General features: G+C 42.1%; 1 protein-coding gene across 6 annotated transcripts in view; it reads right to left on the bottom strand.

Annotated features, from left to right (window-relative positions):
* Positions 1-1,989: 1,989 nt before the first annotated feature.
* Positions 1,990-14,990, bottom strand: part of SPICE1 (spindle and centriole associated protein 1) — a 402,804-nt gene continuing 389,803 nt past the window's right edge. For all 6 annotated transcript variants that reach the window (XM_033942420.1, XM_033942422.1, XM_033942421.1 and 3 more), the window contains one exon: positions 1,990-2,204. In XM_033942420.1, coding sequence (XP_033798311.1) covers positions 2,151-2,204 — 54 coding nt within the window. In that variant the 3' untranslated portion in view covers positions 1,990-2,150. The remainder of the gene's footprint in view (positions 2,205-14,990) is intronic.

The raw sequence follows: 14,990 nt of genomic DNA on the forward strand, positions 1-14,990 counted from the left end.
CTGGAATCTTTAATCTCAAAATGTTCTAGATTTAAACTACCTAGTCAAAAAGACATTGAACTTATCTTAAAAACCATTAATATTAAGGGCTCGAAAGCTGATCCATTTCCTCCTTTCTTTCTAAAGCATTACTTTCATATCTTTGGACCATTTATTTACACTTTAATTACCGAGAGTTTGAACCAAAGCACTGTTCCAATGACATGGAAAAAATCAATCATCCGTCCTATCATTAAAGATAAAAATGCAAGTTCCATAGACCCATCAAACTATAGACCAATAGCCAATATCCCTTTTTTGGCAAAATTGACGGAAAAAATAGTTTTCAACCAAATTTCAGACTTTGTGGAAAAAACCAAATCCTAACCAAATCCTAACCAAACTGATTTTAGGCAACATCATAGTACCGAACTTGCATTGATAGGTATGACCACCTCAATTCAATATTATCTAGATCACCATCAAACGACTTTGTTAATTTCACTTGATCTCTCTGCGGCTTTTGACACGATTGACCATCAGCTTCTTCTTAACAGACTTCACTCTATCGGTGTCACGGACCAAATTCTTTCTTGGTTCATATCATATTTAACAAACCGCACTTCTAATGTTCTCTTCAATGACTCCAACATCTAAATCTTCATCAACCACTTATGGGATTCCTCAAGGATCTATTCTCTCTCCGTTATTATTTAATATTTTTCTAGCTCCTTTAATTACCCTATGTCAATCCATGGGTTTTCAGGTGTTTGCATATGCAGACGATATTCAGCTCCTGCATCCAATAAATACAAACAAAACATCTGACATCCAAGAGATCAGTGAGAAACTTGATCAAATTCATCAATGGTTAAACAGAAATAAACTTGCTCTTAATATTAAAAAAACCAACGTGATGCTCTTCCCATGGAAAGACAATTCTACTCTTATTGCTCTCATTACAATAAAAAACATACCATTACAAATAGTTAATAATATAAAAATCTTAGGGGTAACTTTTGATACAAAATTGAACTTTCATGATCATATTAGTACTATAGTGAAATCTACATTCTACAGATTACGTAGGATACGATCTATTGCAAAATTTCTATGCCCTAAATCAATAAACATTCTCATTCACTCTTTAGTGATTTCTAAATTGGATAACTGTAATGCTCTTTTTAAGGGGATACCACTAAACGAAATTAAACGTCTTCAAATTATCCAGAATGTATCCATTAAACTCATCATTAAGTCTAGAAAATATGACCATGTTACACCCCTTTTGATAGATGCACACTGGCTCCCAGTTATCCATCGGATAACATATAAACTGTTTACTTGTTTTTAAGTCTCTTCTCTACAAGACTCCTGCATTCATATTTAAACATTTAATACCATATCATCCAAGCAGAACCTTGAGGTCTAATGAGCAAAATTTATTGACCATTCCATCACTTAAGGTTATTAATATTAGACGTCAGTTTATTTTTTCTGTAACTGCTCCTCAAACTTGGAACGCTCTCCCAATTTATTTACGGAATGAGCAGGACCTGGGAAAATTTAAAAGTAATCTAAAAACATTTCTTTTTAAAGATGCTTTTAATATTTAATTAAACAGTTCTTAAACCAGCGATTTTATTTTATTGTATTATGCTCTGTGGATATTTATTTCCCTATTGTATTTTTCCTTTGTTTTGCTTTTCTTTATTAATTGAATTTCAAACCCTTATTTTACCTTATGTAATGAGTACAATAAATGTATTAGTCATCTACCCAATGTTATTATTTAAAGTTTGTAATGTTTTGTCTCTATTTGACTATATTTTAATATGTTCATCGCTTAGAATTTGATTAAGCGATCAATCAAGAAAAATATTAAACTTGAAACTTGTATAATATATTGATTTCTTCAAGCCATTTATACCTATGTGTGGTAGTAGAGATTAGTTTTCTAGGAGCCCAGAGATACTTGTCTATAGTAATTCAACAATGGAAAATGCAAGATCAGTATAACAAGGTAGAATTTATTTCCATCTTTCACGATTCTTTACTTACAACTCAAGTTCATCAGATAAAAAGCTGCATACTGCTCATGAGAATACTTAAAAAAAAATTGCATACATATAGATATACATTGTTTAAAAAAACACAGGTGACAACTTCATTCACTTCACATGTGTTGACAGCGCAAACCAGCCTTCCTCTCTTTGCTTCGCTACCTATAGGAGAAGAAGAGAGTACAATGGAGTTTGAAGGTTTCTCACTCATTAGATTCACTATTTAATAGAATTATTTATACATATTATATAGCATTTTTTCAAAGCATATACATTCCATTGGTATCCCAAGATTCAGTAAGTATTTCCCTGTGTCCAGATGGCTTACAATCTTACAGCTAGATCTATTAACATGTGTTAATGCTATTTAATACATTATTTAACACATTACCATCAATGGGGCCTATTTATTAACCTCTATATACAGTGCCTAAAGTTGTGCACTTACATCGGTGGATGTTGCTAATTTACACACATAACTTAATTGATTGGCCTAACTGGGGCTGATAATTGGCAATTAACCCACAATTCATACTAATTGGGACTAATTAAGTTACACATGCAACTCAAAGTGCAATTCTGTAAAAAGTATATGTCAGTTGCAATGCACACATTTGAAAAGAGAGTGTAGCCAGGGGAAGATTGTGGGCAGTGTTCCCAAAAGTTAGGTGCATTGTAGAGAATGACACGGTGAAAAAATTGGTCCCCGTCACCGCCCCGTCCCCGTCTCACCATCCCCGTCACCGCCCCGTCCCCGTCTCACCATCCCCGTCACCGCCCCGTCCCCGTCTCACCATCCTCTTCACCGCCCCGTCACCGCCACTGCCACCCCATTCACCGCCCCGTCACCGCCACTGCAATCCCATTCACTTTTCTTTATTTACGTATAAAGGAAACATTCTTTAAAACTTAAAACTTAGTTAAATATTAGTTAATAACTATACAAAAACAAAACACGCAGAGAAAAAATTAATTAATATAAATTCTCAAAACTGACACATTTTGATCACTAAATTTAAAATAGTTATTTTTCATACAGTTTTTCAATCACTAATCTTCCACCACCCCTGGGGCTAGCAATGCAAAAACAAACACGACATGTACTTTAAATGCTGCCGTGATTAACATAGTGACCGCGGCTACGGCTGCAAGTCTCCCCTCCCCCCAGCGATCACGGCAGGAGGGCACCCAACCCCTCCTGTAGACCCCCCCAACGGCCCTCCCGACAATCGCAGCAGAAGGGTACCCAACCCCTCCTGCCGGTCCTCCCAATGGCCTCCCCTAAGATCGCCGGCAGGAGGGTACCCAACCCCTCCTGCTGGACCCCCCCCAACGAACCCTCCCACCCCGGAACCCCCTTAGTCTTACTTTCCAAGTTGGACCGGACAGCTCCTCGCTCGTCTGGCCAGCAGGCCTGCCTCCGTCCAAATGAGGCGGGCCCGCCCCTCCCCTGCCTAACCCACAGGATCCTAGGGCCTGATTGGCCCAAGCACCTAAGGCCCCTCCTATAGCGGGAGTGGCTTTAGGTGCCTAGACCAATCAGGCCCTAGGATCCTGTGGGTTGGGCAGGGTAGGGGCGGGCCCGCCTCATTTGGACGGAGGCAGGCCTGCTGGCCAGACGAGCGAGGAGCTGTCCGGTCCAACTTGGAAAGTAAGACTAAGGGGGTTCCGGGGTGGGAGGGTTCGTTGGGGGGGGGCCAGCAGGAGGGGTTGGGTACCCTCCTGCCGGCGATCTTAGGGGAGGCCATTGGGAGGCAGGGGAGGGGAGGGGCGGGCCCGCCTCATTTGGACGGAGGCAGGCCTGCTGGCCAGACGAGCGAGGAGCTGTCCGGTCCAACTTGGAAAGTAAGACTAAGGGGGTTCCGGGGTGGGAGGGTTCGTTGGGGGGGGGGTCCAGCAGGAGGGGTTGGGTACCCTCCTACCGGCGATCTTAGGGGAGGCCATTGGGAGGCAGGGGAGGGGAGGGGCGGGCCCGCCTCATTTGGACGGAGGCAGGCCTGCTGGCCAGACGAGCGAGGAGCGGTGAAACACAGGTAAATAGCGGTTCCTAGAAGGGGGTACATTGGCCCGCGGGGACAAACCTGTTCACCGTTTCCGCGGTCGGTGAATGGCCTTGTCCCCGTCACCGCAGCGACTGCTAGTTTTCTTCCCCGTTTTCGGCGGTGACCCGCGGCTTAAATGCGGTGGCCGCGGGTAAACCATCACCGTGTCATTCTCTAGTGCATTGTTATAGAATATGCTCAATATGCACGTAACTTAGGTGTAGGCATTTAGACCTGGCTTTAAATGGCCTAAGTGGGAAATTCTATAAGAGGTGCCTAAAGTTAGGCGCTTAAATAAATAGGCATGATATACAGAATTTGTACCTAGGTGCATAACCCACTTTAATACATGTTAACATATTGACATGATTCAAGCCAAGTCACTTGCCAAAGGTCAAACAATATCATCTGGATCGGAACAAAATAAATAAAACCCGGAGAGATATTTACTCAGGATGCATACAGCCTGTGCTTAAACCCCTGACAAAATCAGAGGACAAGTGAGCTCCCAAGGGAATGGACCCAGAGTCCAAGAAAGGTGGCAAACAGCAGGCTAGCTCCACAGGTTTACCGAAGTTTCTCTGTGAAGCAGCAGTCCAGCTTCATGGGACTGCATCCTTTCCTCCGACAGAGGACCACCGCAATGGGGTCTCAAAGCACTCAAGCCACCGAAAAACATGAACTTTAAATGAAAAAAATAAGGAAAAGATGCAGAGCAGAGGAGAGAAGAGAATTTGTACCTAGGTGCATAACTCACATTATTAATATATATTAACACAATTCAAGCCAAGTGACAAGCCAAAGATCACACACAATATCAGCAGGATTTGAACAAAATAAATAAAACTCTGGCTGCACTGTTTCTCAGCCTGGCCAAATGGCTGTGTGTCCACTTTAGAATTCAATATACCATATTTTTTGCTCCATAAGATGCACCCTAGATTTAGAGGAGGAAAACAAGAAAATAAAAAACATTCTGAACCAAATTCTCCCTGCCAGGCTCTGCACCCTGTCTCCCTCTAGTGGTCTAATCTTGCTGCCTCTGAGGATCCTTTTAATAAAAGCACAGCTCTTTGGAGTGTGTGGTTGGCTGGACGCTATTAGGATGGGGAAGAGAGAACAAATCCTGTTGAGGCAGTTACAAAGTGTAAGAAAGAGCAGGATTCATCCTTGTCCAGCTGAGGGTTTCCAGGGTTTGATGCATGCATCTGTTGAAGAGCGTTTCATGAAAGCAACTACTGGTAGTTAAGAGTCTTATCACAGAGCGAGGGAGAGAGAAGGGCAACATGATGCTTTCTTATGTAGCTGGTGCTCTCGGGAGGAACTGACAAAAAAGATTAGGAACTGTGCAAAGTAACACACTAAAGGCAGGAGCAGGCAGATCTGGTGCTTCCGACCATCCAAAAGCGGCACCTATTCCTTCCAGCTGACTCCTGTCAGAGGCAGGTGCGCGCTTTTTGTGTGCCTGCCTTGTTCCACACTGCTCTGTGAATGGCTGAGCAGTGCGGGACAAGGCAGGCACGCGAAAAGCACGCGCCTGCCTTTTGTGCCGCTCTGATGGAAGTCAACTGGAGGGAAGGGCAGGACCGCTGGAGGAACTAAATAAGGTAACGGGGGGGGGGGGGAAGCCGGTTGGGTATTTGCTCCATAAGACACACCCTTATTTCCACCCACTTTTGGAGGGGGGGAAGTGTGTCTTATAGAGCGAAAAATACTGTAAATATTAACTGTTTAAATTCAGGAATGTTGCTCACTTGTAAGAGGTATTTTTCATAAAGAGGACTGATCTGGAAAACAAGTAGGGGATAATATCATTAACAGTACAGATATGGAACTGCTCTCATATAGCTCAGAACTTCAGTTCAGAGTCCTGAGCATATGTGACTCTTCCCGCACACAGTAGTGTCCTCAGCTCCTCAGTTCCCAAAACTTAAAGACTTATGTAGCCTTGAAATAGACTGGCAATTAAAAATAACTAAAACAAGAAACAAATTATTTCATGCCAGTAGAGGTAGGATAAATCCCGTTAAATTTTGGTCTCATTATGAGATAATTTCAAAACAAAACAAAGAGACTGAACAATTCATGGACACTTGGATTAATAACAGTATTCATATCTTGAATGAGATGGCTCATATTAAAACTCGCAGACAAACATCCAGAAACTTAGATGGTTGGTACGATTCAGAGTTATTAAAGCTAAAGAAGGATTTGAGGAAAATCGAAAAACAATGGTTAAAATCAGGAATCCAAGAAATTAAAGATACCTGGAGACTAAAATTGAAGATCTATAAAAATATGTCTAAGGAAAAACGTAAAAACTTCTATGCCCAAAAAATTGGTAATGTCTCTATTAACAATAGGAGCCTTTTTATATTGGTAAATGATCTATATGATACAGAGACCTTTACTAATACTCATGAAGAATTTACTTTATCTGCGAATAGTCTGGCAGACTTTTTCAAACTCAAAATACAAAAATTAAGATCTTCATTAACTGAGCCTGCAAAACCTCATTGGTGTTATTCTATTCTGCAGGACTCTGATGCTCCTAGAACTTGATTTGTGTTGGAGCAAGTTTACAGCTATTGATTGGCAATTATTCAACAAATTGTAAACTAAATATGTCAAATCTTATTGTAGACTGGATACTTGTCCGCCAAATGTCATGAGGACTGCTCCAGTAGCCTTTAAGGCCAAGTTGTTAATCTGGATTAATTCATTATTATCCTTAGGAAAATTCCCAGTGGAACATGGTCATATTATGATCACACCAATCATAAAAATTTAGCATCCAATTTTAGACCTATCGTCAGTATTCCCTTGGCCACCAAAATACTGGAAGGTTTAGTAAATGTTGAACTTACTACCTATCTGGAGAAATACAATATTCTTCATGACAACCAATCTGGTTTTAGGGCAGGCTACAGTCATAGCTTCACTGATCGATCACTTGCACTCGCTTTTCAGCTTAGATTCAAGTGATATAATTTTGCAACTTAACCTAAGCAGTGCATTTGACCTCGTGGACCATTCTATTCTTTTGGACTGTTTAGAATCCATCGGAATCTCAGGCAATGTCTTGAATTGGTTCCGAAGGTTCCTGGGAAAAAGATTTTACAAGGTGCTAAAAAATGATAATCTTTCTTATGGTTGGGAAATTTCTTGCAGAGTACCTCAGGGCTCCCCTTTGTCTCCTACCCTGTTTAACATCTATCTTGTTTCATTGGACAGCCTTTTACAGAGTTTAAAGCTTAAATTCTTCATCTATGCAGATGACATTACTATTGTTATCCCACTAAGCTCTCTTACATCTGAACTTATAAATTCCTTATCAATCATTCTAAGTCAGGTTGAACTCTGGATGTCTGCTTTCAGACTAAAATTAAATAAAGAAAAGCCCAAATTCTTTTCAGCAGCCCCTAATGATAAAATCAAGGCAACCACGATACATGTAAATGGGTTGAATTATAATATTCAACAATCTCTAAAAATACTAGGAGTAATCTTGGACAAACATCTTACATTAGAAAATAATTCTGATTTAGTGTTTAAGAAAAGTATTTCAGTGCTCTGGAAACTCCATATTATTAAAAAATATTTTGACGAAGTTTCCTTTCGTCTACTACTCCAATCTTCTATCCTGAGTATTCTCGATTATTGCAATATTATTTATGTAGGCGCTCCAAAGAAAATTTTTAGAAAATTAAGGATGATCCAGAACACGGCTGTCCACCTTATTTATGACCTAAAGAAATAGGAACATATCACCCCTTCCTATCAAAAGCTTCATTGGCTGCCATTTGAATCCATTGTTCTGTTTAAGTTTTTGTGCTTCTGTTATAAAATAACATTTGGTATGCTTCCGTTTGAATCTAAATTATGTATTTCTCTTTCTCAGCTGCCTTTAATTGCTGTCTTTTTTAAATAACTTGTATTGTTTGTATCTTATCCAATTGTTGTGAACCGCCTAGAACTCCCGGGTATGGCGGTATATAAAAATACATTTATTATTATTATTATGCAACCCTTGGGAAGCTGGCTAGTTCTGTGTACCTGCTTAATCCTGCTGTCTATGGACAACACTTGTAATAGGTAAGCAACACTGGTTTTTGGCAACATAAGAAAGATTAGGTTCTTTCTTACCTCAGTAATCTTTCTTATAGATGTTATCTAGTGGTCCTGAATGCTAGGGTCTTGTATCTGAACTAGCACGTTGCTTGTAGAAAACTGTCAATCATGTTTTCCAACTCCACCTCCTTTTCAGAAAGCTGCTCCTACCTCCTCAGTTTGTACAAAAGCAATCAAGTAGCGCTGTAATAAAAGACATAACAGGGAGGAGGGAAACAAGGAAAAATCCCTGATATCACAATTCTGTTCTGCTCTGTAACAAACATAGGAAATAACATTATAACATCCAAACTTGTGCAAACAGGAGTAATTATGTATAGAGCTCATAGCTACTCATATGGCCTGCTATCAAGCAGAGACTTAAATCAGACTGTATTGTCATGAGGATGCACCTATGCATCATCTTTTTTTTTTTTATCCTCTCAGCTCTTCTGAGAGATAGAAAGTTCTTCAAATCCTAAGGCAGAAGGCAGGCAAAGCCTATACACAGGGCAGTCAAAAATACACAAAAAAGGGGGCTAATAACTCAACCAAAGTACATCTATTGAGTGACTCAAAATGGCTATAACAAAAATATGCAAAAATAAGTCACTCTATATTCTATAGCAGAGAACTAGAAGTGAATGTCCATCAACTGTTGTTAGAACTATTGCTCAGAGACATGAAGGCAGATAAAACCGCCTCACCACCCAATCATCGCATTGCTCAATACAGTATCAGAACAATGACAGTGGTAGATGTTGAACTTGCAATTGCCTAATTGGCTATAAGCTCTATATCTTAAATAGATAACTTAAGATGGTCAAACTTAACTTCAGATTAACTGGTTCCGACGTGCCACGTTTCGATACTGCTTCAGGGAACCGACATAGTACTGCTAAACCACCTCAAACAGGGTAATGAAGTCATTAAATTTCACTACTTCCTAGCAGTTCAACATCTACCACTGTCAATGTTCTGACACTGTATTGAGCAATGCAATGATTGGGTAGTGAGGCGGTTTTATCTGCCTTCATGTCTCTGAGCATTAGTTCTAACAACAGTTGATGGATATTCGCTTCTAGTTCTCTGCTATAGAATATAGAGTGACTACTTTTGGCATATTTTTATACACAGGGCAGGGCTTCAGGATAACTGGACACATCTACAAGAAAGAAGATCACTGAGGTGAGAACCTAATCTTTCTTTCTAGTGAAATGTGTGTAGTGGTCCTGAATGCTAGGGACATACCAAAGCAGTTCCCAGAGTCTAGGTTGGCCCACTGAGTCTGCCTTCAAAACAGAGGACCCGAAAATGGCATCTTTCTTGGCTAATACATCCACTCTATAGAACTTGGTAAAGGTATGAAGGGCAGACCATGTAGCCGCTCTACAAACTCCTCAGGCGAAACATCTCTAGTCTCCGCTCAAGCTTCAACGTGATTGGTGGCTGTTTACCACAGCCCACATACAAGGAGGAAATGTCCATTTTAATCCTTCTGGAAATCGAAGCTTTAGACACTGGCCTTTCTGGCATGACTGGTTAGAACAAAAAGGTGGTCCGATAGGCGAAACGCCTTGGTAACTTTCAGGTACTGAAGAAGCCCTTGCTTGACATCCAGCAAATGAAAACGGACTTCCTGATTGATGTGAAAGGCTGAGACTACTTTCGGTAAGAAAGATGTAACAGTGTATAGAGAAAGCCCAACTTCTGTAATCCATACAGGAAAAAGCTTGTTATTTGGAAACCTGTCTCGCCAACATAATTGCCACTAGGAACTCTTCTCTTGACTGTAAAATCCAAAAGGACAGCCTCCTGTCAGGGCTCATACGGAGCAGTACTGTAGCCCTTGCAAGACTGCTTCCTTGATTAGGCCCTCAGCACAGGATCTAGCAAATTACGTCAATGACAAAATCAAAGCTGTTTGAAACAACTTAAAAAAAAAATAAAATCATTGAATCCTTTGCCTCCAGACTCCCCTAATGCCGAAAATTGTCTTTCCTTTATCTCTCTGACAGAATTCCGTTCACCTACAATAGACGATATCTATAGAATACAGACCATGAACACATCAAATAACCCTCTTGAACCGATACCTCCTCTTAAAAACCATTTTTCCATTTTTGGTCCATATCTTCAAGAGATAACTAAAAGCCTTTTCTCAGGAACCATGCCTATGCCTTGGAAATCAGCCACTGTCTTCCCTAAACTCAAACTAGTTAACCTTTCAGAAGATCAAATCTCTAACTATCATTCTATAGTGAATCTCCACTTCGTAGCCAAACTTACAGAAAAACTGGTTTTCAAATCAACTCTCTTCCACCCAACCAAACCTGTTTTCATTCTCACTTTTACATAGAACTCTCCTTAATTGGCCTAACTACAGCTATCCACTATTTCAGGGATCATCATAAGTCGGTCCTATTAATATCATTGGATCTTACAGGGGCTTTTGACACTATTGACTTAAATCCACCAGTATTTCCGGTACAGAATTAAACTGTTTCTCTTCATATTTCCAAGACCGAAATTATTTAGTAAGCTTTAACAACACAATATCTGCAACCATCTCTCAAACCTATGGAGTCCTTCAGGGATCTATTTTGACATCTTTTTGGCCCCTTTGCTGACTTTTGCCCAATTTATAGGATTTACGATTTTTACATACGCAGATGACATCCAACTAATCCATCCTCTGAATCCCAAAGTCATCAAAGAGGTTCTAGAAATAAGCATCAAACTAAGCAAAATCAGCGCCTGGCTTAATTTTAATAAACATCTTGAACATACCAAAAAAACAAAGGCGTGTTATTTCCAACTTCAGACAAATAAGACCTATGTCAGCCAATCTGCATAGAATCCACCGCTATTCAAATAGATACGAAAGTCAAACTGTTGGGGATCATCTTAGACAAAAATCTTACCTTTCATGAGCAAATTCAGTGCCGTCATCCAGACTTAGACTTATTTGTTCGACAACCTCGCTCCTTGACCTGACTACTGTAATGGTGATGGGGGACTTCAACTACCCGGGAATAGACTGGAGCATCGGGCACTCACACTGTACGAGGGAGACCAAATTCATGGAGATCACGAGGGACTGTTTCATGGAACAGCTGGTCACGGAACCAACACGGGGAGATGCCACTCTTGACCTAATCTTCAACGGACTAGGGGGACCCGCTAAGGAGGTGGCGGTACTAGCCCCACTAGGAAACAGCGATCACAACACGATCCAGTACAGGCTAGAAATTGGACCATCAAAGGTGAAAAGAACCACAACGACAGCACTCAACTTCAAAAAAGGGAATTATGATGCCATGAGGAAAATGGTGGGAAAGAAACTCATCGATACCGCAAGGAAGATAGAGTCCGTAGAAAAAGCCTGGACTCTACTCAAGGGCACGGTGCACGAAGCACAGAACCTGTGCATCCCCAAGTTCAGGAAAGGGTGCAAGAAAAATAGAACAAAAAACCCAGTGTGGATAACAAATGCAGTGAAAAAGGCGATAAGCGATAAGAAGGCATCATTCAAAAAATGGAAAAAGGACCAAACAGAAGACAACCAAAAGGAGCATAAAAGACACCAAAAGGAGTGTCACCGAGTGGTTAGGAAAGCAAAAAGAGAATATGAAGAAAGACTGGCAGGGGAAGCAACAAACTTCAAATCATTCTTCAGGTATGTCAAGGGGAAGCAACCAGCTAGGGAGGAAGTAGGACCCTTGGATGATGGAGACAGAAAGGGAGTGGTAAAAAAGGAAAAGGAGATAGCGGACAGGTTAAATGGGTTCTTCATGTCAGTTTTCACAATGGAGGACACAACCAACATTCCGGAACCCGAGGAGATCGGAAAAGGAGATCAGGATGAAAATCTGGTCCAACTAGAGGTGAGCAAGATGGATGTCCTCAGGCAGATAGACAGGCTAAAGTGCGACAAATCGCCAGGACCGGACGGCATTCACCCAAGGGTACTCAAGGAACTAAGGAACGAAATAGCTGAGCCACTTCGACAAATATGCAACCTATCCCTAAAAACTGGAGAGATTCCAGAGAACTGGAAAATAGCAAATATCACGCCCATCTTCAAAAAGGCTCAAGGGGGGACCCAGGAAACTACAGGCCGGTGAGCTTGACCTCGGTACCGGGAAAGATGATGGAAGCGCTGATTAAAGACAGCATCTGCGAACACATCGAAAAAAATGGGCAGCTAAAGTCGAGCCAGCATGGCTTCTGCAAGGGCAGGTCATGCCTCACGAACCTATTATACTTCTTTGAGGGGGTAAACAGCCAGGTGGATAGAGGGGAATCCATAGACATCATTTACCTTGACTTCCAAAAAGCCTTCGACAAGGTACCACACTAAAGACTGCTGAGGAAGCTATGGAACCACGGGGTGCAAGGGGAGGTCCACCGATGGATCAAAAACTGGCTGGCGGGCAGGAAACAGAGGGTTGGAGTAAAGGGCCATTACTCAGATTGACAATGGGTCACAAGCGGAGTTCCACAGGGGTCGGTGCTGGGACCGCTCCTGTTCAATATATTTATTAACGACCTGGAGGCGGGAACAAAATGTGAGGTTATTAAATTTGCGGATGACACTAAACTATACAGCAGGGTCAAAACCATGGAGGACTGCGAAGACCTCCAAAAAGATCTGACAACGCTGGAAGAGTGGGCCAAAAAGTGGCAAATGAGCTTCAACATAGGGAAATGCAAGGTCATGCATGTTGGAAAAAAGAACCCGATGTTCACTTACAAGATGGGGGGATCACCGCTAGGGGTGAGCAACCTTGAAAGAGACCTGGGAGTGATGGTGGACACAACATTGAAGGCGTCGGCACAGTGCGCCACAGCCTCAAGGAAAGCGAACAAAATGTTGGGTATCATTAAGAAAGGTATCACGACCAGGACGAAGGAAGTCATCCTGCCACTGTATCGTGCAATGGTGCGCCCGCACCTGGAGTACTGTGTCCAGTACTGGTCGCCGTACCTCAAAAAAAGACAATGCGATACTTGAGAGACTCCAGAGAAGAGCAGCTAAGCTGATAAAGGGTATGGGGGACCTCTCATATACTGACAGACTGAAAAAGCTAGGGCTTTTCTCCCTGGAAAAGCGAAGACTCAGGGGAGACATGATAGAAACATTCAAGATCATGAAGGGCATAGAAAAAGTGGACAGGGACAGATTTTTCAAACTAAGGGGAACCACAAGTACAAGGGGGCACTCAAAGAAATTGGGGAAAGGTTTAGAACAAACGCCAGGAAGTTCTTTTTCACCCAGAGGGTGGTGGATACATGGAACGCGCTGCCGGAGGATGTGATAGGCAGAAGCACGCTACAGGGTTTCAAAGAGGGTCTGGACAGGTACCTGGAGGACAAAGGGATTGAGGGGTACAGGTAGGAGTAGAGGTAAGGTTATAGGAACAGGATTAGAGGTAAATTATAAAATTAGTCAGAGACCACTGTTCAGGCAGTGGGCCTGATGGGCCGCCGTGGGAGCGGACCGCTGGGCAAGATGGACCTCTGGTCTGCCTCAGCGGAGGCAACTTCTTATGTTCTTAATGCTTTGTACCAGGGCGCAACACAGAAAGAAATATGTCGACTTCAAATCACAGCAGTAAAACTCATGTACAAAGCAAAATAATCTGACCATGCTACATCATGGATGCACCTGAATCCCAGATTTGTGGAGGTGCACTGCTACCACTACTATCACCTTGGTAAATGGGAATGTGAAGATAAGACTCCGTCAAATTGAGGGAGTCAAGAAATTCCCCTGGCACAATAGCCACTATGACTGACTGAACGGTCTCCATACTGAAGTGTGGTATCTTCAGAGCTTTTCTTTGGTACAACAAAGTATACCAAGCCCAAGTCTGCGTCTAGGACTGGCTCTATGGCACAAGATCTAGCAGACTTTTCACTGTAGCCTGAACTTTGAGGGCTCTCTCCAGCTGGAGATGTTAGAAAGCGGTCTGGCAGAGTGGCATAGAACTTGATTTTGTACTTTCGGCACTCAGAGAATAGTTAAACTTTGGAATGCATTGCCAGAGGATGTGGTAAGAGTGGTTAATGCAGCTGGTATCAAAAAAAAGGTTTGGATAAGTTCCTGGAGGAAAAGTCTATAGTCTGTTGTTAAGACAGACATGGGAGAAGTGACTGCTTGCCCTAGATCGGTGACATGGAATGCTGCTACTATTGGGTTTTTGCCAGGCAGTTGTGACTTGGATTGGCCTCCATCAAGATGGGATACTAGGCTAAATGGACCACTGGTCTGACCCAGTAAGGCTATTCTTATGTACCCCTCCCAGATTACATCTAGAACCCACTCAAAAGCGCAGAGGCCCTGAACAACTGGCACACTATGGGGTCTCCCCCCTGATTCAGTGTCATTTAAAATCAAAGATGGCCACCACCAGAAAAATCATGCCATAAATGGCCCATTGCGACCTCCCTGAAGGAAAAAAAATCATAGAGAAAAGGGTTTTAGAGGAAGGGGACCTGGGCTCTGAGGTTAGAAACTCTCAAAATCAACTTTTAGAGACCCCCCTGATTTTCCCCATAGAGTTCAATAGCCTTACTTACTGTGCCATGTGGTGCATACCTGCTTTAGCATAAGAGTTCAGCTGGAATCAAAGGGAGAAGACATTTGCCTCACAGATTCACTGGATAAACCTGGTCTTCTGGCTGCCAGTTGGATCAAGGTTGGACTGAACCTCAACCCCTGGAAAAGCGCACTGTGAAAGGGGGGAGGGAACAAGCAGCTGGCCCATTGTTAGTCCTGGCTAAGCCGGGA

The sequence above is a fragment of the Geotrypetes seraphini genome, chromosome 4 (assembly GCF_902459505.1).
Source record: "Geotrypetes seraphini chromosome 4, aGeoSer1.1, whole genome shotgun sequence".
In the NCBI taxonomy this organism is placed as follows: Eukaryota; Metazoa; Chordata; class Amphibia; order Gymnophiona; family Dermophiidae; genus Geotrypetes; species Geotrypetes seraphini.